At 53.2% G+C, this 25,895-nt stretch overlaps 1 protein-coding gene across 2 annotated transcripts in view; it reads right to left on the bottom strand.

Moving 5' to 3' along the window:
- Positions 1-25,626, bottom strand: part of TBX4 (T-box transcription factor 4) — a 31,755-nt gene extending 6,129 nt beyond the window's left edge. The window contains exons 1-6 of one of the 2 annotated variants that reach the window (XM_016143378.2): positions 25,450-25,626; positions 21,528-21,725; positions 20,615-20,709; positions 12,284-12,403; positions 10,928-11,075; positions 946-1,098 (exon numbers count right to left, since the gene is read on the bottom strand). In XM_016143378.2, the coding sequence (XP_015998864.1) occupies positions 946-1,098; positions 10,928-11,075; positions 12,284-12,403; positions 20,615-20,709; positions 21,528-21,722 (711 nt within the window). In that variant the 5' untranslated portion in view covers positions 21,723-21,725; positions 25,450-25,626. Of the gene's footprint in view, positions 1-945; positions 1,099-10,927; positions 11,076-12,283; positions 12,404-20,614; positions 20,710-21,527; positions 23,172-25,449 lie in introns of those variants that run through there. The other variant, XM_016143380.2, reaches the window with a different exon arrangement.
- Between the last annotated feature and the right edge of the window lie 269 nt (positions 25,627-25,895).

Here is a 25,895-nt window from a genome sequence, read left to right as displayed (position 1 = left end):
ACTGGCCCCCCTGCCGACCCCAGCCACATTCAGAACTCAGGGCAAGGCCTGGGGAAGTTGCACATTCCAGTCGCAAGCCAGCCAGGAGTCTCGCTGGGTCCTCCTCGGCCTAGCCATTCGCGTCTGGCTTGTTGCTGGCTCTTATCTCTTCTGCTTGCTGCAGACCCTCCGATTTTGTTTCCTGGTCTGACTGTGCTCCCCCCTGGGTGCCTGTAACAGCTTCCTGCCCGTGTCACCCTTGTCCAGTGCAGCTGCCACATTCGGTTCTAAATGTGAATCTGACTCTGTCACCCTCTGTCTAAAATCTGCCATGGCCTATGGCCCTTCCCCAGTGACCCCTGCCCACCTTATCGGTCCCAATGTGCACGGTGTGAAAAGCACACTGAAAAGGGTAGCGTGGGCAAAGACAGAGACCAGGGAGAGCGGCCTATGGAGGGATCTGGAGGCGGTTTGGTTGGGCTGGGGACGGTGACTAATTGGGTGGGAGGTGGCCGGGACATCCCAGGCCCCTCTGACCAGGCTTCTGAAGGGCCTCTGGATAGCTCAGTCTCCCTGCTCCCACACAGCTGACAGTACCCCAGGGCTCCCCTCCCCATCCCTTCCCCCCCTCTCTGCAGGCCCAGATCCCAACCTTTGAATTTCATGAGGGAGAAGACTGTAGACATGAGAGCCTAACACTCAAGCCACAGGGCAAGTTCCACGCTCCCAGGTTTTACAGTTGCCAGCTTTGTCCAGCCCCTCAAATAGAGACCATGATGACTCTCCGCCAGAGATTAGGAGTCTGGTCTCCTTTCTGCTCATTATGTGATGTCTCACTGCTCCGAGGGACATCACAGACTTAGGTCCCTGCACTGGGCCTGCCTCGCTGCCTGCCTGACGCTCTGTAGGGTCGGCAGAAATGCCGCGTGGTGTCCATGGTGGGGGCCGTGGGGACTGCAGCTGTACCTTGTGATTCTGGTAGGAGGTCACAGAGATGAAGGAAGTCTCTGGGAACACATGGGTGCAGAAGGCTGTGTTTTTGGAGCCAAAAGCATTGTTCTCATCAGCCTTCACGATGTGTAGTCGTGGCTGGTACTTGTGCATGGAGTTGAGGATGATCTGGAAGAGAGAGATCTCATTCTAGTCTCCTGGTCCCCACCCTCTGGTCCTCGGCCTTGTTCAGCTGGCCCTGGGCTGGCTGTCAGCTTCTGAAAGCCTAGGCTCCAGGGTCTGACTACAGGGACTGAGCAGAAAGGTTTCGAAGTTCCCATGTGAAGAGCCCAGCCCTTGGGCCCCAAACTCCACCCCCATGGTCCCTGCGTAGCCTCGCTCTGCTCCAGCACTAACCCCTCACCCCAAGACCCCCCTGATGCGACAGAATGTTTCACTGTGGTGGTGGAGAACTTCATGGGTTAAAGCCCCCAGTGAACTCAGCACAGTGTGGCAGGTGGAATTTTGAGCTGTAGGCAAAGGTCCAGGGTGCTGCTTACTCGTTCCTGACCTTTGGCAAGTCACTGGACATCTCTGAGCCTCAGTTTTCATGTTTGTAAAATGGGATCATAATATATAACACCTGCCTCAGGATTCCCCCTCCAGGTTGACTCTTCTTGCTGCCCCCTCTCTTCTCCTGCCTCTCCTTCCCCTGTTCACCCCCTCCCCACCGCTTACCTGCAACCTGTCTTCCCTAGAAATGCCTGGTGTGGGCACTCAGCCCGCTCCTCTCACATTTGTCAGCAACAAAAGCAGCTTCATAGCCCAGGAGTTTGTGGAATGAGGGAGGGAGGGAAGCTGAGGAAAATGTTGCCCTCTCTGACCTTTGTCATCCAGTCACTCATTTATTTATCCTTTTCTCAACGTTCGCAGGGGCCTGCTGAGGGTACGCTGGGAGGCCCGATGCACCCTGCCCTGATGGCTGCCTCACAGCCTGGAGGGAAGCTCCACCAAGGGCTGGAGTTCAAGGTACCAAGGTAGGAGATGGCAAAGTTCCTAAAATAGCACGAGAGGAGGCCAGAGGCCCCAGCACCCACGGGCCCTTGAGGATGCCTGGGGCTGGGGAGGTGGGGCACCCTGACAGACAAAGCTTATGAAAGAGCCCGGAGGCGTGGCCTGGAGCCCAGGAGTAACGCACAGTAGTTGCTGCCCCAAACCTGCTTTGCTCGCTCGCTGGCTCGCTGGCTCGGTAGCGGCTGCATCGTGTGCCATTAAAATGTATTTTTTATCGTTGACATTTGCCAGACTCCCTCCCCACTGGAGGCAAGGCCAGGAATTTGGGGCATTTTATCAGCACTGCTGCTTTTGTTAACCCTTTGGCTCCTGCCCTGGCTGGGCTAGCTAGCCCTCAGGTCCCGGGCCCCTTTGAGCTCCTTTCTCACACCTGGAAGTGCCCCTTCCTGGGGCTGGCCCTGCTGGCTCTCACCTTTCCAGGTTCCCAGGGACCAGACCTGGTGCTGAAGCATAGTGAAAGATTTAACCCTTGAGTGACTGGAGTGCCAAGGGAAGGGCCGGAGCCAGGCTCTGCTGTGGCAAGCCTGGATGGGAGCCTTCGTCTGGGAGAGCTCTGCTCTCATCAGACCTGGGGACGGGGACAGCCCAGAGCACAGGATCAGCTGTGGCAGTGGGTGGACCAGACGCTGGCCATGGACTCTGCCTCCTTGGTTTGGCCAGGTAGCTCCGTTCAGCAAGAACTAGCTTTTCTGCCTTCGGCACCGGCCACTAGCCCTCAGCTCTCAGTGACAAACCTCGGGGCCCTCTTGGGGCAAGTATAGAGTTTCCAAACCACAAACCAGGTCCTGCAACTGGGGACCCACTGCCCAAGTGGGTGCCTGCCAGATGAAAAACTTAGAGCGAGACCGATGGACACAAGTCCTGCCCCAGGGGTAGGGTGAGTGAGGTGCTCAATGGATAAGCTTTCCAGGAGGCCTGGAAGGGCCCCCTGGGGAAAGGAGCTGGGTCTTGGGAAACACCTCCCAGTCCCTTTAGGTTCCTCTGTCACCCTGCACTGTTCCCTCAAGCTTCAGGAGCCAACAAAGACCTAAGTTCTCAGAAGACCCAGCAACTAAATACCTGGGAGGTGGCCTAGAGGCCTCTAGGATCCCCAGAATCCCACCTGTGCTCCTTTGGACATGCAGTTCCCTCTGCTGTTTTTACCTTCCTTTCCCATTCTCTCTCACTTTCCAGGTCTATCATCCCGAGGCCCAACTCTTCCAGGCAGCCTTCCCAGATTACTAGGGTCTGCTCTGATCTCGCAGTTCTGAACTTCCTGTGTGTGCATTGCCTACTTGGCTATGGTGCTGCTTCCTAGTGACTTCCTAGTTCTTCTCGCCCCTCTAGTTAAACTATAAGCCCCTCAGGCTCCTGTACCCCAAAACAAGATCTAGTAAGTATGAGGTGGGGTTACAGGAGTAGAAAGACCTGTGCTGTGACCACAAACACTCTGTCCCCTCTTCTCCTGCCTCTCTTTGCTCACTAGAGACAAGATAACCTCTGAGGCATTTTTTCCGGTCAAAAATAGTGACTAAACATGTGCATAGACAATCTTTCCTTGAGCTCCAGCTCCCTGGCATACAAGACTCGCCCCTTGTCCCTCAGGCTCTCCTAGGGTGGGGGGGGGGGTGGCACAACAACGGGCAGACAGAACCTGAAGCAGGCGCCACAGGCCTCTGCACTGTGAGGCTGCGCTGTCCTTCAGGACACCCTAGGACCAACGGCAGCACCCGCCCTGTTCCTCTGCCACCTGGGCAGTCGCAGGCTGTAACAGTCCAGCTAGAGCCGTGGGCATCGTCAACTCCCCTTCTCCTCGCTGTCGCCCACCTCGGGGTCCCGTCAGTGATCAAGTCCTGTGACTCCATCCGTAAAACAAAAATCTTTCCATCCCTGCTGCACAGCACTGGTTCAGACCCCACTATCTCTCGCTGGGCTTGGGGACGGCCTCCCCCCTATCTCCATCTTCCTCTCCGTTTTACCTGCTTCACATCCCACCAGGTCATTCCCCTGCTTAGAACCTTATGGTTCATCCAGGAAGACTGTGCATTGCATGACCGTACAGAGCAGGGCCCTCAGCATTTCCTCCCCTGGCCTCCCACGTCCCCACCACCACCACTCCTGCCAGCATTTAGGGCTCAGTAAATGTCTCATTGTCATAATGCCACCTTCGATGGTTCCCTTGGGATAAGGGTCAAACTCATCCCATCAGATGAAGTCCTTAATTGTCAAACACACCTTCTAGGGAGGGGAACCAGAGAGGAAAACCTGGGAAGAGAGAAATGGCTAAACCTGCAGGGGCAGGTAGGAGCCGCTAGGGGGGTGCGGTCCCAGCCACAGAGAAGTGAAAAAGGGCCTAGAAGCTTGAGCTTCAAGTCTTGAGCAAGCTCTGTCTCTCCAGTCATTGGGGTCCCGGTCTGTAAAGTGAGGCCTTCATCTGGAAGAAAGTCCCACCCATTCGACCAACACATATATAAATTGGAGCCTCAGTCCCATCGGCCCGGGAGAATATGAAACCAACTCAGTGACTCACACACCTGGCTTTACTCGGAAGTTCCTCAGGCGTCACATTAAACTACTTTGCCAGAGTCTCACATTTATATTTGTTGCAGAGGATATTGGGCCAAATGGGCCGGCCACGTCAACAAACCCCACTACATGACTGGTCTCGTCATCATCATTGTTTTACAGAAATGGGATTCGTTACATTCTGGCTATGATTCAGAAGCCTGTTCTCTTTTAACAATTGTGATAGCGCCAAACAGCCATCTCCTCAAGAGATCACCACAGCATGCTTGGCCAGTGAAGCCCAGATTTATCCATGTTAGGAACACAGAACATTAGAGCATAGAGAGGCAGACCTCAGACATCATTCTAGTCCAATCTCCTAATTTTACAGATGAGGAACAGAAGGCCTGTAGTGGGAATGTGACTTGCCCAAGGACACACAGCTGGTTGGAGACAGAATCCTGAGAAGGTTCCAGATGGCCTTTGAGAGAGTACACGCTGCTCTCAACAAGTTCAATGACTGTGGTTGACCCTTGAACAACACAGTTCGAACTGTGAAGATCTACTTATACACGGAGTTTTTTCAACTGACCCATGCAGTTCAAACCCTGTTGCTCTGAGGCTGGGAATCACTTCCAGGGCAGCAACCCAGAAACCTGGAAACTCTCTCACCTTCTCTCGCAGTCACAGCAATAATAGCCAGTGTTTTCTGAGCACACCCTGCGTGCCGGCCCTGTGTCGCGTATTCTACAAATATCACACAACTAATCTTTACAATACCCCTGTAAAGTAGGCATTATTATTAGCTCCATTTAACAGACAAGGGGCTGAGGCTCAGGGAGGTGAGGACATTTGCCGGACCTCAGACAGCCGACGGGGGGCAGAACCAGAATTGGTGCTAATTTCCAAGCCTGAGCTCATACCTGTACCTGGCTGGCGAGGACTGGGCCTGATCTGGAGTTTTGTGTGAGTCTGTTTCTCCCAAAGCCCCCAGCAAGGACCTGGCACAATGTTAGGGCTCAGCAAACAGGAGAGAAAAAGGAGAGTCACCACTGGCAAGTTAACAGCATAGCTTTGGGGGAACAGCAGACCCTGGTGGAAGAAATGCCTTCTCTGTCTAAACACCCCCCATTTCAGCAGGCACGCCCCTTCCCTTACTCCTTGCCGGCACCCACTGTTGGCCAGACACACTGTCAGGCACTAGAGCATCATGCTGATTTAAAACCTCACAGCTTCCTATCCAGTCGGGGGAATCACACAGTAATCCAAAATGGAGCGAAACTAAGTGGTAGAAAAATGTAGTGGAAGAAAGACTGCATTTATAATCGTAACAAGGAAGATGAAATACTGAACGAGAGACCCGTAGGACCTGAGGAAGAAAACTTGGATATACTTTTGAAGAGCAAAAAGCAGACATCAACAAAGAGAAAGGCATGCCTATCAAGCTCCCTAAGCAAATTTAACATTTATAGTGATTCTAATAAAAATACAGGGAAAGGGTGTGGCAGAGATCGAAGTGGGTAAGGAGGGGTCAAGTACATGGACTTTGTATCTGAAGGAAACTGGACTTTGGGCGGTGAGCACACAATGCAGTATACAGATGTCGCGTTATAAGGTTGTACGCCTGAAACTTACATAATGCTATTAATCAGTGTTGCCCCGATAAATTTCATTAAAATAAAAATATAAAAATAAGTTTATTTCTCAATGCCGCAAGCTTATTCTAAAGTTCATATGAAAAAATAGGCAAGTCTAGCCAAGAAAACTGAAAAAGGAGAGCAATGGGGGAGATCAGCCCTGCCAGGCACTAAAACCTATTATAAAGTCTCAACGGTTAAGGCATTGGCACACGAACAGATGCGAAATCAATTGGGGATTTAGAACACAGAAATAAGGCACCCTAAACTGGGAGGAAAGAGGACTAGTCAATTATTGGTGTTGGGACAACTGGATAGCTCTCTAGTAAAAACTAAAAAATCTGGCTTCGCACCTCATATCAAATGCCAGAATAAATTCCAAAAGAATCAATGGTTTAAATGTAAAAATAAATTCATGAAATACTAAAAGAAAACAGAAGAAAATTCCCTTGTAAGTAAGGAGTGGATAAAGGCTTTCAATTACTTGAAATGCAGAAACCGTAAAGAAAAGACCAATACATTCGATCAAAACTTTCTGCGTAGGAACACCACTTCAGGCAAAATCCAAGGACAAGTGACAAAATAGGAAAACGTGAGTGACTCACCACAGATAGGACCTAAACCTTCCTAATTTATAAAATCCCCTAGAATTGATAAGTGATCAATCTAAGAGAAAAATGGGCAAAGACTAAGGACAGCAGTTCACAGAGAGAGGAAATATATACATAGAAAAGATGCTTAAACCTCACTCATAATAAAGGAAATACAAACTAAAACTAAAATTGATATCTACATGTCACTCATCAGACTGGCAAAAATCCGGAACTTTCCTCTCCCACCGTGTCGGGGAGGCTACAGCGATGGTGGGAATATACATCAGTGTGATTTCAGTGGAGGGCAGATCGCAAATGACAGATCCAAATGCCCTCTGAACAGGCAGACCACTGCGCAGATATTCTTGGCACAGGTATGAAATGCCACACGCACCAGCTTAATCAAAGGAGCAAAACATGGGAAAACATCTAATGCCTTAAATAAGGACTGGTTACATAATTTATGGAACAATCATGCCATCAAAGTCTATGCAGCCATGCAAAAAGGAATGTGGACATTCTATATCAATGGAATGATTGCCATGACATACTAGGTCGACAAAGCGAAGTGCAAAAAGTGTTTAGAGTATGCTACCTTTGTGTCTAAAAGAAGGGATTTGAGATTCTGTATTTGGCTTGTATATGCTGAAAAGAATTAGTAACATTGGTGACCTGTGGCCGGGGTTGGAAGAAACTAGGTGGACGGGGAACCCATGGAGGGTGACATCTCATTGTAGACATTTTTATTCATTCATTGGTTGATCTTTAAACCATACGAATGTATTTCCTATTCAAAACAAATTTGACAAATAAGTAAAAAGTCGTAACTGTGGTAAATACTAGAACAGAAAGGTGTATGAAGCTCTGATAGCCTGTCATGGGGACCCTGAACTGTCTGTCGTCCTGAGAAGTGGCATTTGAGCTTGGGTCCCAAGGCTCAGGAGCAACTAACCAGGTGAAGAGGCTTGGGGCGGGGGTGGGAGGGGTGGGGGGCGGTGCACGGGCGAGGGGACTCCGCCTTCTGACTCACTCCATCAGAAATCATAAACGGACCCTTATCCTCAGCAATCCTGCGACACAAGTAAAGTGTGACCTACTTGCCGGCCATCTCCACAGCCTGCTGCAGGATGCAGGCCCACCCCAGTGAGGCCCTCCAGAGGTTCCTGAAGCATTTCCTCACTCTACCGCATGGCTGCCTGGCACTGGACCCTGCTGGGTGCAGGTGGAGGGTGGAAAGCAGGAGGGGACGATGGGCCCCCAGCCTCCCACAGCCTCCGCAGCCAGCAGAACCATAGGGGTGGAGAGGAATCGGGGCTGGAAGGAGACCGCTCACTCCTGTGCTAGCCCCTGACCCTTCCTGCCCCGGCTGCCTGCCTGTCTGTTGGCCTTGCACTTACTCCCAGAACCCAGGGGTCACACCCTCAACCTGCTACCCCTCAAGAACAGAGGTCTTTCCCGGACTCACAGCAAAAACATGCATAGAGTTTTCTAGTCAGAAACCAGTCCTGTCTTTTTGAGACATGTGGCCATGTGGTCTGAAGGGTCCCTGTTCCAGGGCCCCTGCCTGCCATGTAGGACAAGCCACTGGGCCCAAGCACTCGCCTGAACCCTAGACCCTTCTCCTAGGAGCAGGCTGCAAATGGGAGGCAGCTGCTAAAGTCCCCGAGATACTGTGAGATCCAAGGGAAAAGTCCAAAGTTCATTTAGCTGAGAAAGTTACTTGAGGTTTGGAAGCTCTTGGAGAAAATTGAAAATGTGAGGGTGAGTTATGCAGAAGGAAGAGCTTGTTTGGGGCAAGTTCACAGTAGGAGATGGCACTTTCCCAGGATCCTGCCCTGAGGAGCCAAGAAGGGTGACATGGAGAGCTAGCTCACCACTCCTGTGGGCACAGGCCAAGGAGTAGTTAGCCAAGGTCTACATGGGCCACTTTGCCTTGATGTGTCTGCCAAGTCAGCTCATCCTCCACACCCCTGACCTGCATGGCCAAAGGCTACTCCCTCTCCAGGGATGCTCCAAATAGCTGAAGATGCGACAGCTCAGACCCTGGATACAGAGACAGGTAGAGAAGCCAAGAGTGCTGGAACTGAAATTTGAAGGCATGGGACTAAGCATGGCTCCCCAGCTCCTGGGACAATCATCTCATCTCCCTGAGGCCCTGCTGCCCCACAGGGGGGTGTTACAATCAATAAACTGCACATGCTGGGTAAGTGTGAGGATGGAGAGAAGGAAGATGCTCTGCATCCCAACCCTTTGAAGAGAAAGGGGAGTTATTATGGGGACTATCCCTATTGCCAAGGAGAGGTGAACCCCAGCCAGGCATGGCAAGTGTAGCCAGGGGCACCCCCAATCATGAGCCCATCAAACAGCCTCACCGGCCCAGACCCAAGACTATATATGCAGGGTTAGTGCAAACCCCGTATGGACCCCAGGACAGCCACCAAAGAGGCAAGACAGGCTGGGAGAACCTACTGGCCTGTTGGGCTACCAGTGCTAGGTTGCTCTCCCACTCCTAAAAAGTCCATCTTTTCAGCCATTTGACTCCCTCCCCTGCCACCTTTTGCAGAGGGTCAGGGAGACGCAAGAGTCCTCTGAGGCAACCCTGCAGCTGGGAACCATGATGGCAAGCTATGCATCCAAATTCTCACCAGAGCTTTGATTCCTGGGTACTTCTGGCCACTGTGCTCACCGCAGGGGTCTGTCCCACGGGCTCTGTGTGTGCGCGCGGTTGCGGGCAGAGATGTGTCTGTCAGCTAGGTTTCCCGCCTCACACCACAGAAGCCCTCACTAACCTTCCAAAGTTGGTGCCACAGCCTGGCAAAGCAGAGAAAGCCAGGGAGAACAAATGTCTTGGCCAGGATAGTGCCCAAGAAGCCCTGGGAGGGTCCTCTCCCCTCAGTTAAAAGGCCCTGTGCTCTGGGACGTGGGGGCTTGGTTGACCCTCCCCGTTGATTTGGCAGCTTATCTCTGCCCCCATGACAGGTTGGGGCTGCACAAGTACATGCCACTGTGTACACCTGCACAGCATCTGCTGGCCCGGCGTGCGAAAACCTGCGCTGCTTGCCAAACAGAAAAGTCAGAAGTTAATTATGTTAATTAGCATTCTCCCAGTTACTGTTTGTTTATAGATCAACAATGACTGGGAAGAGACCTGAACAGACTCTGAGAAAATCAGCATTAAGAGCTGCTTGTTACTTACATACCAGTCAATCAGAAATGAAGCATTGTTGATATTTTCCATGAGGGACTATGATTCATAGAATTCTGATTTACACACAGATCCCCGGAAACAGAACTGAGGCATAGAAGAGGCCCATACCCGCACTCTCCCCACCCTTCCTTCCCCCACCACCGTCCTCGCCCTGAGTGCTATGTGTGCAGCCCCCGAACTGTATCTAGGAGCCTCTACTGCACCCCATGCACCCCACCCCCACCCCACGCTTCCAGGGTAGCCAGCCTCGAGCGGTAGGTCCTGTGCCTTGGCAGATAACGCCGGGTCCCTAGACTTCAGTTAGCCCCACACACTTGAGCTAAAGATTTCCACATAAAAAGCATTTTGTAGGCCTGCCAGGGCCAGATGGGGAAAGAATAAGCTTCAGCAGCCTGGATGGGGCGTCAGTAGCAACATCCTCGAGGCTTCAGAATCTCTCTTGTGAGAGCCAGGTCCCAGGCAGGGCCAGGAAGGAGCTGCCACAGGAGCCGGAGCAAGACTTGTCCTCCCAGAGGGCAGGCGGCTGCCAGACCAGGCAGGTGGACATGCCAAAGGGAGGCTTCAGAACTCATCATGAGTCTTTAAGAAAGCGTACTTGTCTTATGCTCCGGCAAAGCCAAATTTGGGGAAACCAAAACGGAGAGACGTGATCCATCATCATCGTCACTGTCGTCATAGTTGCTGTCTATGTGGAGCCTCCCATGTGCTACGTGCTTCACCAATATGCTCTCGTTTAATTCTCAAACTATGAAAGGTACCTGTGGTCACTTCCATTTTCTAGAAAAGGAAACTGAGTCTCCGAAAGGCTAATAAATTTTCCCAAAGTTCCCCGGCCAGTAGGTGCTAGGGAACTGAAGCACAGCCAGGGATTCAGACCCTGGGCTCCTTCCCACAAGGGACCTGGCAAGTGCCAAAGCCTGGAGCTGGAAATCCCGGGAGCGGATTCTCCATATCCTTACCCCACCCATCCACCAGGAACACTGCCCCAGGACTTGCCCGGAGGACAGCAGTCCCATTCTTACATGGCCAAAGGGGTCCAGGTGGTTGTTTGTCAGCTTCAGCTTCTGGAAGGAGACTAGCTGCCGCATCCAGTGGGCCCCAGTGGCAGGAGAATCCGGGTGGACATAGAGCCTTCCTGGCATGGCGGGCTCTGCCTTCCCTGCCACCATCCTGCCGACAGAGAAGATTGAGCCATAGGAGTTGATAACCCTGGGGTCTGGGGAAGCCCAGATTCCCTGTCCCCTCCGAGAGCAAATCCCCATTCACCTAAGGAAAAAAATCTGCTGTTGGTCCTATTGCACTGACAATTTAGGACTTTGGGGGGTGGCGGTGAGTGACAGAAGAGAGAGTAAAAGAAAATGGGAGAACACAGAGAAGTGTGATTATTGACTTAGAAGAGTGGGGTTGACCACAAATATGTTGCAGAGAGATGTAGACACCACCTCTGTGTGTGTTTTATTTACGACTAAAAAATGTTATGAATTATATCATTTAGAGGAAGCTTCTCAGAGGACCTAGACGACTTTCAAATTTCTTGCCCCCAAAACAATACATGCCCCCAAAGAAATAACTGGTAGCTGTCCTCTCAGCTGGAGCCTGCTCTGAGGGCTAATGCAGCCCAGAGAGAGAAAAAATAGAAACACGGCCCTTGGCAGGACCTGGCCACCGAATCCTGCCTTCTCGGCCCAGTCTCTGGAGGCCCACCCACGTCGGTGCCCACCTCCCGGGCTGCTGATTCATTCAGTTTCTCCTTGAGCGCTGTCTTGGGCTCTGGGAGCAGATAGGGAGGGCACTAAGGAGGTGGCCTCAGGAAAAGGAGCCCAGTGTTTATTTACCGAATCCAATTTGGTTTTGCCCTTCAACCCTCCTGTTTCCCCCTGCCCCTTGCCAAACCACCAGGCACCAGCCCACTCCCTCCGAATGGCAGGCACACAACGGAAGAGAGAGGGCTCTGCTCTGCAGCCGGACAAAGAGGGAGCCAGTGGAGAAACAGGAGAGAGGTAGATGGACCCGCCCAAGTCTTCTGGGTGCAGCACCGCCAGAGCCTGAATCCACCCAGGGTTGGTATTCATCGGTCGCCCCACAGAACAGTCACCAATTCTGTTTGTCTGTGGCTGTGGGGAGAGCACAGACCCTTGCGATTCACCGAACACCCTAACCCTGCAGCTGGTGTTCAGCCCCAGCCCCGCCTGCAGCAGGCGTGCAGATGTTTGCCCGCACTGCAGCCTCTGCAGGCCCCGGTTCCCGCAGCTGCAGATCTGGACAATCGCTTGGACTAACTGGTGAGTCCCTGGACCTAACATCAGGTGGCGATGGGTGTGCTGAGTACAAAGAGCAGTGGGGGAAAGGCGGGCGATGCGAACGTCCAGGGTCCTTACCATTTGTTGTCACAGAACTTGTAGCGGTGGTCGTCCGCAGGGATGATGTCGATCAGCAGGATGTACTTGGTCTTGGGGTTCATGCCTGTGACTTTTACCTTGTAGCTGGGGAACATCCTCCTGGGGGAGGCCAAGGGGGGAGGTGGAGGCATGAACAGAGCACCAGAAGAGATGGCACAGAGTGGGCAAGGGGACAGAAGGACTTAAGAGGCGCCGCCCCTGTAGCAAGAGGTCTTGGCTCTGGTCAGAGCCCTGGGACCTTGTAAAAGGCACTTTCCTCTCTGGCCTCAGCCGCACCCTACACGAGGAGAGGGCTACACGCGCCGCTCTTTCTGAGCCCCCGCAGCTGTGAGTCTGTATATCTAGAAAGAGGGTTTACAGAGTTTTCAAAATTCATTCCCTCTCCCCCATGACCCCCTAAGATTTAGGCCAAGTGCCTGTGAGCAGCTAAAGCATAGAGACCCTGGTGGAGATCATGAGAGAGGATTTTGACACCATCATGTCTGCCTTAATTTCGCTCCTGTCCACCTTAATGTCCCCCCTCCCTGTGCCTTGCCAATCTAAAGTTCTGGGGTGCCATTACAGAGGGCCAGAGCAGAAGACCTGGAAGTCCCTGTCAATGATCAGTGAGATGTCTCTCCTGGGTCCTGTCTCTGTGAAAACCCTTAGGCCTCAAACCAACTCACAGGAAAACAGGAGAGTGTTGCTAGGTCTAGGATTCCTTCGGTGTATTTAGCAGAGGTGTTTATCCCTGTGAACACCTCATGAGGGCCTGCCCACACTAACTGGGTACCAGGAGAAGTAAATCCAGGAGCCTTGTAGAGCAGAACATGGATTCTAGGAGCATCCTGCTGTGGTTCACCGCCTGGCCCCACCACTGACAAGCCGGGAGGTCTTGGGCAGCTCGTTGGCCCTCTCTGTGACTTGGTTTCCTTACCTCTAAAATGTGGATATTACTACTTATCTCTCATAGGTTGCTGTGTGGATTAAATGAGTCCATTAATGACTATTGCCGCTGACCCTTACTGCGCTCCTTTCTCTACAAACCAGTAGGGTGACCTTCCTCTATGAAAATGGATTCACCAAAAGACAGAACGTTTTCCAGTTCCTGCAGCCCATGATGAGACTGTCCAGAACGCTGAGGCTCAGAGAACATTCTGGAGAAGGGCTTCCCCAGGCCCCTCAGCAAATACACACATACAACAGCATGTACACATATGTGCAGAGGCTCGGCTCCTCCCCTGGTCACCAGATCTGACACGGGACCTCCCCAGAGGTGGCAGAAAGAACTTCCTCACTATTGTTCTCAGACACCCCCACCCATTCCTAGAAGATCTCCCACAGAGGTGTGTCCTGAGAGGGGCAGAATGCAAACCTAACTGAAGACACTAAGGGCATCCAGAACCAAACCCCTGAGCTGGGAGGGAGCCCAACCAGCCCACCCTAGGAAAGCCATCAGGAGGCCCTCTGCCTCGCACTAAGCTGAAAGAAGGTGCAGGGGCCCTCAGGAGCAGCTGTCCCAGACCCCTCAATCTGGTGATCAGAGTCCCCCATTTTGTCAACAGGGGTACCAGCTTACCTGAACAGGGCAGGGCTTCCAGAAGGGATCAAGGCTTCCACAAGCTGTCAGACCCTACAGCAAGCCCAGGCCAGGACACTGAGGGGGAGGGCTCCGCCCCAGACCAGCCCAGCCTGAGTCTGTGCGCCCTCTGCCTTGGCTGTTGAGAGCACCGCACTGGGCCAGGGATGCGGGAGGTGTGTGACCATGTGTAGGCGCAAGCGCATGTGACCGAGAGCACGGTGGAGCGCGCATGTGTGCATGTGTGCATGCCTGGAGGGAGGAGGGAAGTTCTAGCTGCAAGTCTAGGGACTTATAAACCGTGTGGAAGAATTTGTCTCAGATGTCAATTGAAAGCATTTTCAAATGTCTACCCCACCCCCTCTCCAGGAATGGGGGAAGTGAGAGGGCTCAGGAACCCAATCCTGCCTCCTTCTTACCAGCCCCCCTGCCTGGCCTGGGGGCACAGCTGGAGCCTGCACCACCCTCTTTCCTGGCCCAGCCTCTCCCCTGGTGGGCCTAAGCGGAAGGGAGGGAAGGCAGCAGCTGCCTCACCTCCCCCCTCCCTGGGGAAAGGCCAAGAATCCTGTCCCTTCCCGGCCACCATTTTGTAACTGCTACAGAAACGGCCACAAAATGGGGCAGCCCTGGCCGTGCTTGGCACCAGCGCCCTGCACTCACACCTGTTTCTCCTGTAATTATCTCAGGTGGCAACAGCAGAGGGCAGACATGGTTTTCCCCGGGGCCAGTGTCCACAGAGGGGGCTGGAAAAATAGGGTTCACTGCCGCTTCGACAGTCTGCATAACCCAGGCTGAGAAGAGGTAAGGGGCCCTGTCCTTCCCCTTCTCCCACCTCAGACTACGTACTTCACCCCAGCAGCTCAGGAGGCCAGGCTGACGCTGACTAAGCGCCTTTTAGAAAGCCTGTAAGGAGCCTGTGCGCAGCCCCCAAGGCATGGAGTTTGGCTTTTCCTAGAAGCTAACTGTCGACCAGATTCTTGACTGATAACAGCTCCAGGGAGGTTCTGCTGGAGTTGGGGCAGGGTTGGAAGGTATCTCAGCCTCTGCCTCGCTGCTCATCCATCCCGTCTTCCTAAGGCAGCAGCCCTCAGATGCAGGGAGGGAAGTTGAGATATTTGGTCTGAATGGGGAGTTCAGAAGTCTGCAAAAGGCTAAGCCTGTGGGGCTCAGTGAGCTCCACGGCCTTCATGGAAACGCATCTTTGTCCCTGCCAGGGTCCAGTGTGGTGACTGCTTCTGGTGAACACATTCTTTGGGGACCCTAGGCCCAATCATTTCCTCATTCAGGGGGCTGCAGAAGGATGAAGGGCTACCCAGTGTGGGGAAAAGGCTGAGCTCCATAAGCTCCATAAGCTCCTATTCAGCTGAGGGCATTGCCGCTGGTTCCAGACGTGGCTAGGAGCCCAGAGGCTGGACCTGGGGAAGGTTGGCCAGGTTGGCATGACTCAAGCCCCAGAGGCCAGGCTAGGTTTGGGGGCTGGGACTTCCTCCAGGCTCACCCTCACTGTAAAGATCCTCTCTGACAAAACATGAAGCAATGGCATGAGATATAAATGGTTTCTGTGATTTAAGACAGAAAATGTACCTGAAAACCAGCATCTATGGCGGAAACGAACACCTCAGTGGGAGGGGAGGGCGGGCCAGAAAGGAAGGTAATGACTGGGCAGGCTGTACCCCACTCAGCCCTGCCACCAGCGCTGGCTGTAAAGCCCTGGCTCTTCTGCCCCAGCCTCGCTGCGGCCCCAGCCCCCTCCCCACCCTCTGCCCGCGCCCTGCCAGCCCCTTCCCCATCCTCTCCGCATCCTCTCCATTCCACGTGCGGGGCGAGCCTGGTCTCTGCGCCCCTGGCGCGCTCTCCGAGTTCCCCCACCCCTCTCGGGCTCCTGGACCCCCAGGCAGAAGGGGCGCTCCCCGGCACGCGGAAACGGCTCCGCCAGGGGGAATAAACAAGCCGCCTGCCCCGCCGGCCCGGGAGGAGATGAAAGCCCGGGGCTTCTCCTCTGATCATGAAACAGGCTCTGAAAGGGTGCGGGGCTGGAGCCATTATCTAGTTCATACTCGGAAATGGTTTTAGAATGAACTGCTAAGATAAGCTTCCTTGGACGTTTCTCGGTGTAGGAGGCTTGCGGGGCATGGAGCAAGGCTTTTGGGGCAATCTGATTTTGGCAACAAATCCGTAAATGCAAACTCGCTGCTGAGAGGGGACATGCAAGTTACAGCTGGGCTTAGAGAGCCGCCAATTCAAGGCGGTGACCTGCTGGCGCCGCCCCCACCATCAACCCCGCAAGGGGGGGCAGGGAATAGCGGACCCAGGGGACCCATCAGATTCCCTCTGCCTAGCTGGGCCCCCAAACCCTAAACCCACAGCAGCTCTGACTTCCTGGGTGGGGGCACCCCAAGAGCAGCTACATATGCTTTCCCTTAAAAGTAGGCGTAAAACCAAATTGAAGGGGTGAGAAGTCTGGAAAGGAGTTCCCAGTGGGGTGTGGCAGTGACTGCGAGGGCACACCAGAGGGATCCTGGCGCCCCCACCCCCCCCCCCCCCGTAATGTTCTGTTTCTTAATCTGGGTGGTGGTGGTCACATGGATGTGTTCACTTCTGAAAGTCTACTGAGCTGTACAATTAAGAATTGTTCACTCTTATGCAGGAATGTTCCACTTCAATAAAACTGACATTAAAAATTATATACGTGTGGATACATATGTACATACACACACCACACACACACACACACACACACACACACACACACACACACAGACTGTGGAGCTCAGAGTCTGAAAGGAATAGGCTGCAGGCCAAAGGTAGAGGGTGCACAGAAAACCCCACCCGTCTTTCTATCCCTAGTGCCTGGGGGTCTTGAGGAAGAATTCTAGATATGTTGGGAAGAGGCTAGGGCCCCTCAACCAAGGCCGAGTTTAGGTGACCAAATCTCTTGTAGCCAAATGATTTCTGAGAGCAATACGAAGCTACATAATTTATTTCCATGTTGTACACACACACACACACACACACACACACACACACACACACACACACACAGTTTCCTAATTCGCTCAAAGCATTTTTAAGAAATATTTTCCCTGAGGTTGGAGGGGGGGGGCGGGCAGGAGTGAGGGTGTGTGGAATGGATACTGTTTTAGAAGGTCAGTTGCTTCTCTTAGATTTTTTTTTTTTTTAAGACATTTCCTTCTGATAGACTTTTGCTTTCAGAAAATACTTTAGGAAGAGATCAAAGCACTCTCTCCCCAACCCACTTTCCCAGTGTCTTCAACCCTTACTTCTCTTATCACCCACGCCACTGGGCTCTGACGCTCTGTATACAGAGCGAGAGCAATTGGCTTTGAAGCCCCGGATTAAGCCGGGCCAAATCCTTGCCTCAGAATAACAAACAATACAGGTTCAACAGGAGTTCTCATCAGTAGTTCATTTTTCAAACGCAAATTCACTGTCACTAACACAAACAACATTGAACTCAACAGGCTATGAAGGCTGATAGTGGAGATTTATCTGGTGGCACAACCATGACCTAGGAGTAGAGCAGTCAGACGGTTAGGAAATTTTCATTTTGGGGAGGTTTATATTTAAATTTTTGTGGAGCTCACTTTTATCTGTGTTTGGGAGAAAATGCAGTTTCTCACATGCGTCAAGCCTGGCAGGGATGTGAGGAGGCAGAGAGAGGGGGCTGCTCTCTGCAGTCAACAGCATAAACCCTCTGGGCTCGGCGGCCTGAGAGGGACAGAGCCTGGGTCTGGAGGGGTCTGGCCACATTGTACACCTGACAACAGGGGTTCCTGAACGTTAAGAAATCGATGTCTCACAACGTGGTTGGCATTTTATTCACCAGATCAAGTTGTCTGAGCATTCAAAGTCATTATCCCATGAAGAAGACTGTTCTCTCCTTCTGCCTTCGGACCTTCAAGGGCTTAAGGCAAGAAGCTTATGACCCAAAGACTTAAACTGGCTTGAGAACACTCTGGCCATCCTTCTCTAGGACCAGCCCCTAACCAGCCAGGGTCTCGAGGGCAGAGCAACAACTCCATTTAAATCATTGAACTGGGGCCCCTTAAATAAGCAATCAAGGGAATTTCTCAAAGTTAAGGTTTTGTTCTGGGGATAGGGTATCATCTGCTTGGCTTCTGTGGACCTAGCAGCTTCCTAACCCTGCTTCTATCTACAAGAGCCAAGTGCTTTCACTCCGTTGGGGTTGGGTTTATGTTCTCTTGGTTCTCTTCCAGTTCTAGAAGTCTAGGAATCTGTGAGTCAAGGTTCAGGAGAAGGGTCCAGGCCATCTGCTGAGAAATGGAAGTGTCCCAGGAAGGGTGCTGGTAGAGAGACCACAAAGAAGAGAACAAAGAGAGGTGCTGGACAAGAGGTTGAAGAGTGACAAACCCAAACAAACCATGCTGCCCATGGGAGGAAGGCAATGAGGGGAGAGGGGGGACACAGGGATCAGAGCAGTGAAAGTGGTTTATGAAGTCAGTGGGCAGCTGTGCAGGAGGAAAGGGGGTCTGCGCGAATGGTGGGGGAGGGGAGATGAGGCCAGTGACTTTCTTAAGGACTAGACCTGATATAAGGATAACCTTCTGCCAGAGAAATGAAAGACTGTGATGACTCTGCAACTGGCCAGTATAATCACAGCCATTTAAAAATTATTATCATCATTCCCCGAGGCCCATCTCTCAGACTCCACTAGGATCAGACACAAATGTCTGCCTGAAGTCAGTCACCTCTGGAAGTGTGCGTGTGTGTGTGTGTGTGTGTGTGTGTTTGAGGGAAGGGAGAAAGACCCGAGCAGAGGCAGGACACCCCACTGAGGAGAATCACAAATGTCTTTTGTTTAAAATGGCAGAGGCCAAGCAAGCCCAAGAACACTAAGAACACAAGAACAGGATGGCCATCTGTTTTTAAGGGACGAGGTTATTTCTGCTGTGTAAAAATGCACGTTCTGGATCTTCCTCTGACTTCTTTTCTTCCATCCACCCACCTTCACACCTGATATCCACTCAACAATTTACCATGCACTGCTCATATGATCCCTGGTTTGAGTAACCTAAAAAGAAAGGATGGCAGGTAGGTCTACCTACAGTCACCATCTCTGTTTTACCTAACACCACTAAGCCACCGGAAGTTCAGGTCCTTGCCCAAGTACACTAGGCTAGGAAGAGGCGGGGTTTGTGAAACTTGGTCCCACATTGTTCTCAGTGACTATTCCATGCGGCAACCTCTACCAGGCTTCCCTAACGTATCCTCCTTCCTCATCCTCAAAATGCAGCAGACTCGGGCCCTGACGTCTCCCTACTCCCTTTCCTGATAGAGATCCTGAGTGGCCTTGTCATCTCTCAGACTTAGGCTTGAGGGCAGACGAGTACCCAGACCCCAACCCCCACAAAACAAAGGAAACCTTGCAAGGCCTGCCAGTGAGCAGACAAGAAGGACCACAGCACCCCTCTACTGCATACAGCAAAACACCGGTTTTTGGTTCCCTTTGAAAAGCCCACCATTCCCTAAGCAGTACGACAGAGTCCTCTAAAAAGTAGAAGAAAAAATGCTGAGTGGATGCCAGACATTTCTCTAACTATGATTAATATTATTAGCATTTATTACATTGTTATAGTTAGCATTTATTATGTGCTTACATGTACCAGGAGCTGTGCTAAGTGCTTTACATACAACTGTATGAAGAAGGACCTATTATTTTACAGATGGAGATGAGGATGGGGCAGAGACCCTGAAGTACCTTGCCTGAGGGTTGCGCACTGGAAGTAGCTGAGCTGGAATTGAAGCCCCTGCTGTCTGACTCCAGATCCCTGGCCCCTGATGTTTCACCATCTTATTCCTCACACACACACAAAATCAGTTATGAGCCCACAGTTCAGGCGAAGGGGCAGTTTCACACCTAACCTGTCCCCAAGGTATCCAAATCAAGTGTGAGTATGTGGAGGAGGCAAAGGCGGTAGGTGAGGGGGTTTCTGAACCTGAACTTTCCAGATTCCCTGCAACCATCTCCCGTCACCTGATAACCTCTCTCCTGCCATTGCTGCCCCACCCCAGACCACCGCCCCAGCAAGAGTCTCTCCCTGTTGTGCGGCTGCATCTTCCTCCTCTCACACTCTCCTCCCCGGTTCTCTCCCACAGACACCAGCGCATTTTAAAGATGTTTCCACTTTATAAATCATCCCTCTCTGGCAGCCACCCCAGAGCTGCTCCCGGAACAACAAACACAGGGCCCTTGGCCGAGGAGGGGGCTGGCAACAGGAATAAACACCCCACCCCGTGGGATGAGAGACGTGGGGTTCACGCTGCCCCCCAAAAGTTATGGAAACAGGAAAACCGGGTCTCGTCACCTTTCTCCATCTTTCGAGGGGCATCTCCTGGTCCCCAATCAATACAATCCTGAGAAACCCTATATGTCTCCATGGAGGTCGAAGCATTCCCCCAAGGGGCCAAAAGCGCCTGAGCAGGGGCCGGGGCTGTCGGGATCCTTATTTGCATGTCATTTACATAGTGCTGTCCCTCTCCCCTTCTGTCCAGGGCTCTCTCTTGCAAAGAAGCCCGCAACCGACTTCAGCTTCGGGCAATCTACTCGGAAGCCCAAGCCGTGGCAGGACGTGGGGCTAAGGCCAGAGCGGTGGAGGGAACTCCAGTCGCCCCCGCCCCCAGGCTGCAGACCGAGAGAACTGCTAAGGGAGCCCCTGGTGATCCCCATTGCTCCCACCTGTCATCCCCCAAGTAAATCTCCCAACGCTGACCTGCCCGCCTTGGTGATGATCATCTCCGTGCCCGCCTCGTGGAACTTCTTCCAGAGCTCCTTCTCATGCAGGCCCACCTTGATGTTTTCGATGGTCTAGGGACGGGAGGGAGGCGGATTTGTGTTGGCCTGGCCCGCGGCTTCACGCGGGGCGCTCAGGAAAGAGAACGCAACCCAAAGACCTATGCAGCACACTGCCAGCCCCGGGAGCCCCTGCCTCAAGATTTCGTTTCACGAAATTATTCTGTACCGTTGATAAATTTTTAAAACTGTACTCAGTGGCTGAAATCCCCTCCTCCGGAGCCACACCTATAGGTGGGCCGGCAGAGGACACATAAACTGACCTGCCAGGGTAGACGACCCCATCGTACACAGACATGAACACTCCTGGCGGCCGGACACAGCCGCAGCCTGGCGCGCAGACGCACGTACCCGGGAAGGGCGCACACCGCCTCGGCCGGACGCGCGCACCCGCGCACACTGCACGCGGACCCGCACAGGGATTCCGTTTATTGTCATCATCAAGTTATCACCGTGACCCTCTCGGTGATGTCCCCACAGCCTCCGGGCTCCCAAACACACCCGGCCGGCTGGGGCCGCTCTTCCCGCCGGGTCCCAGGCTTTGGCACCCGGTCGCTCAGGGTCGTCGGAGCGGGACACTTGACCCGAGCTCGCTCCGCTGCCGCCGGGGTCCCCTCCCCCGCCGGTCCCAGAGTAGCCCGGAGGGATCCAAATGGAGGAGGGTCGAAAGGCAGAGCGAGCCCTGCCCGGGGGAGCACCAACGAGCAGATGGTCCAGGACGCGGCCAGATCCCCCAAGAAGCGAGTTCGGCCGGCAGTGTGGCAGACTGACAGACACAGGCGGACCTGCAGACAGAAGCCCGACCTCTACCCCGACGTCCGGCACGCCCCTACCTGCTCCGCGGCGGCAGCGGCGACCTCGGCGCCGGGGCCCGGGGGGCTGCCGAGCGCAGCTCCGCTGAGGCCTGGTGTGGCCAGCGCGGGCTCGGGGGCGTTGGCGGCGTTGGCGGCGTTGGCTTCGCCGCCGAGCGCTGGGCCCGGGGCCCGGAAGGCCTCCTCGCTCTCCGACAGGCCCTTATCCTGCAGCATCTCCTGCGGGCACAGCACACACCAGTCACATGCCCAGGTCCGCACTGGCCAGAGGCCCTGCAGTACCTCTCGAGCCCAGCCGGGGGGCTTCAGGCCGGGGGGAGGGGGGCAGCCCCCGCGCACGTGCACCCCGCCCCCTCCTGAGCTGGAAAAGGGAGAATAAGCGAGAGGGCAGGACCCTCGCCTCCTCCCTCTGGGTTCTGGACCTGGGAGGGTCTACTGCGCGGTGCAAAGTCTGCCTGCCCTGGGGTGTGAGTCTGTGAGATGAGTAGGTCTGGGGGGGAAGGACCGCCCTCTAGGCATTGCCCCAGCTGCACCCCCAGTCCCGCCCTCCTGCTGGGCTCCACTGGAGCCTGGGTCTTTCGGTCTTTTTTCGGCTGTTCCCTAATAACTGGAGTCCAGGCTCACTCTTGGGCCAGGGCAGCCAGGACACTTCCTGGGCAGGCAGGAGAGGAAATCTAGGCCAAGAGGGCAGCACTCAGGCTTCTGGGGCTCCACACCTGCAGAAAGGGCCTAGAGCTGGGCAGGTCCCTCAGACCCCCATCAGGTGTCTGCCCTCACCCCCTCTCTCAGACAGCAGTCAGGCAGGGGCTTCCTGAATGAAAGGCTTTCACTCCCTCGCATTCCCACTTCCACAGACACCTTCTATGTCACCCACGCGGACAAACGCCTCCTCACACCTAGACACAGCACCCTCACACAGCCTCCTAGTCACCCAAGCAGCCACACTCTCTTAAGGTCGCTGTGTCAGCCAGGGGCTTCCCCAGCTTTGCACTCACATTCATACTCTCTGGCTCACTCACACTTTTAGCTCTGCTCTTGGGCAAAGGACCCAGACCCTTCTCAGCTAATGACCAGGTCAGTTGGGTGGGTCTCCTTCACACACACAGTTTCGCCCTGCCCCCGGGCACAGCAATCCTTCCCCAAGTGTCCAGGACTGTCCACCCACCTGCCCATGTGCTTGGTCCCTTCTGGAAGCTGGTCCTTTGATATCAGGGGAACAGTCCAGCCTGCTTGGATCTGCCCCTCCTGCTTCCATCATGGGTGCAACCCAGCATTATCTCTGCTTCTCCTTTCTACCTCCCTGCTCTTCTCCCTTCTGGATCTGGGCACGTTCTGGTGCAGCTTCCTATATGTCTGGCTGCCTCTTTCGAAACGGATCTCCCCCCTTTCTCCTCCTACCTTCTTTCTGTCCTCCCCTGAATCTCTCTGGGCATCACAATGCCCAGGCCCCTTGCCTTTCCTGTCCACTGATCTCCTCATCCCAGGGCCTAGACATCGGCTGACGGCTCACGGCTCACGGGGGCCTCACAAAGTAAATAAGCCAAGTGCAAGCGCGGAGATAAAAAGAGACCCGGGGCCAGCTGGGGCTGGGAAAAGCCCGTAAAGATAAGGTTGACAGCCTGGCTGGTCCTCAGGCCATAGGCGGCAGGGAAAAAGGCTCGTTCTGGCTCTGGCATGGCCACCGCCAGAAACCCACCCTAGGCCACATGCGTATTACGGGGCCTAGACTGGGAAACCCAGGAGTCCCCAAGCGATGGGACACTGCGGTGAGGGTAGTCACGAGCTCTGGCCCAAGACGCTGGTTTCGACTATATCTGGGGTCAACCCGGATGGGCATCCGAGATCGGCGGCTCCCAGGTGGGGAGGCCCGCGTGGGGCCAGGAGGAGGAGCTGCCTGGCACAATATTGCTTTGACCACTAGGTCCTCTTCGGGACGCTTGTCACACCTGGAGCCGCGAAGCCGCGCGGTCCGGCAGGCGCCTGGGCCAATCCGGCCGCTCCTAATGGAGTCAAGCTTCGCCCTGCTCTCTTTCCCCTCCTCGGGGTTCGCCTTTTCTTTTTCTTTCGGCCAGGGAGACACATCCCGAAATCGCCACAGCTCGCCCTAGCTGGAGCTCCCCGTTAATTTCCTTTTCTTCCCGCCCTGCTGGCCCAGAGCGGCCCTCGCGGCGGTCCCCTCCGCACAGCCGCGTCCAGCACCCAGCCGGAGCCCGCGGCCCGCGCTCGCCCCTCTCGTGGACCCACCGCGAGCCGGCCGGTTCCGCGTCGGTTGCTTTCAGCCTCCTCGTTTTCTAAGGAGAACAGTGTTTTTCTTTTCACTTTAGATTACTGGTGATCTTTTTCCTGCACTGGGGGAATTGTTATATTTTAATTATCTCTATTATCACAGAATTGTATTCTGGTCAGTTCAATAACATAAAGAATATTTGTCCTATCACATAAATTATATTAGTTTTTATTTTTAACTAAATGGTTAAAAGTACTGGTTTGATTTATCAATTCATCCTTTTTAAATATGTTGTTGTTGCTCTTCTGTCAGTGCTCCATCATTCTAGGACCTGGTGTTCCAATAGGTCATGTTAATCTAGAGTTATTTTGAGTTTTACTCTCTACCTCTAAAATGTTTCAGTTGCTGGCTCCTGGGTCTCTTTGTACTTTGTCATAGATTCGATAACTTATTTGCTATAACTTGTAATATTATCGTTTTCAATATTCACATTAATTTTCTTCACATCCTTATAATACTTCCTGTTATTTAGCGATTATTTGTTCTGTTAGGATTGTTCGTAATACTCCAGGTATTCTTACTCACATTGTTACAATATCTTGTTACTTTGTCATTATTGGTAATGCTATGGATCTTAATTCGCTAGTTATTTTTCATCACATCATTACTTGTTGCTTTGTCATAATTTGTAATATTGCCTAGCTCTTAATAGTCTGGTTATTTTTCATCACATTGGCAGAATACTTCTTATTACTCTACCATTATTTATAATGTTGTTAGAGCTATTAATACCTTGGTCATAAATTGTCATATCACTCCAGCAATTCTTGTTGCTGTCTTTATTTGTATTACTATTGCTGTTCAGATTTTGGTTGATATTTATTATAAATATAGTATCAAAAATTATATCGTGGTATCCTTTCAATTCTAATATTAATTCTCTTAATAGTACTTTTTATTGTTTGCCTTTCTCCCACATTTTTATCATTTGTTATGCTATTACTATTTTGTGTATTATTGCTATCGATTTTGATACAATGGTTCTTATCGCATTGTTCCTATATTCGGAATTACTTTGTCTCTGATCTATTTACATTTGTGGTTATAGTTTTCACTTGATTCTAAAAGTGACGATTATTTTATTGTTGTTTTAAAGTCCGAGTACCGTATTAGTTATGCCGCTTAGCCTTATTTCTTTGGTAATTGCTTGCTCACATCCTGATAATTCTTGATAATCGATCGTTATTTACATATAGTTCTTCTTGCTTTAATTTCGACAATCCTGTTACATCAAAGGCTCCGAAGTCCCGTGTTCCGATCACACACATTTCTACATCACTGCAAGTACCCTGGCCCTCTTCATTGGCTTTTCTTATTATTCTGCAAACACAAATTTCAAGGCCACCGCTCCTTGTTTCTTTGGCACTGGCGCAGTCGTCTCTATGCTCTTGGGTCCCTATACCAAATTCGTCCCGTCACTCGGAGAGGAAGCCTCGTGCCCCAACCGCTAGAAGTGGGGCCGAGGCTGCAGCCAGATCTGAGGCATTTCGCGCCGCTCTCCTGTCGCCTCCGCCGCCCGCGAAGTTCTTACCCCGGTCCCATTACTCTCTCCTTTCCAGCTTATCACCCTCAACCCTGCAGCCTAACCCTGGGCTCCGGGTGACTCCTGTCTCGCACGCCTGTCTCATCCCCTTCCCCGCCGGAACCCACACTCACCCTAACTGCGTTGCCGCATGCGGAGGCGCCTGCGGCCCGAGGTCCACTGCAGGCTCGGGTCCGAGGAGCAGGGGACAGCCGGGGCTCCGACTCGGGGCCGTTGGGTCAGGGTCCTGCTGCCCGCCGCGCCCTCGGGGCGGGACACATCCCAGCTCTGGAGCGGGCCCTTGATCTCAGAGGCTGCACTTTGGGGCCTCAGCTCCCTCCTCCTCCCTCCCTCCCTGCGGGGACGCCCCCCCCCCGCTCTGACGTCGCCGCTGTCAATCAGTCTGCGCCTGCCGCCCCCCGGGGAGGGGGCCTCAAGGGTACCCTGGCTCCGCGGCCCCAGGACCCCGAGCCTGGAGCGAGCCGCTCGCTCCCCAACCGCGCGGCCTGGTGCTGGGCCCCGGGCTGGGAGCCCGCATGGTTTAGATTAGAGGGGCGGGAAGAGCGGGCGAGAGGCCCGG

Source organism: Rousettus aegyptiacus, unplaced genomic scaffold (assembly GCF_014176215.1).
Source record: "Rousettus aegyptiacus isolate mRouAeg1 unplaced genomic scaffold, mRouAeg1.p scaffold_m13_p_6, whole genome shotgun sequence".
NCBI classification, from domain to species: Eukaryota; Metazoa; Chordata; class Mammalia; order Chiroptera; family Pteropodidae; genus Rousettus; species Rousettus aegyptiacus.
This window is presented reverse-complemented; position numbering and strand designations above follow the sequence as displayed.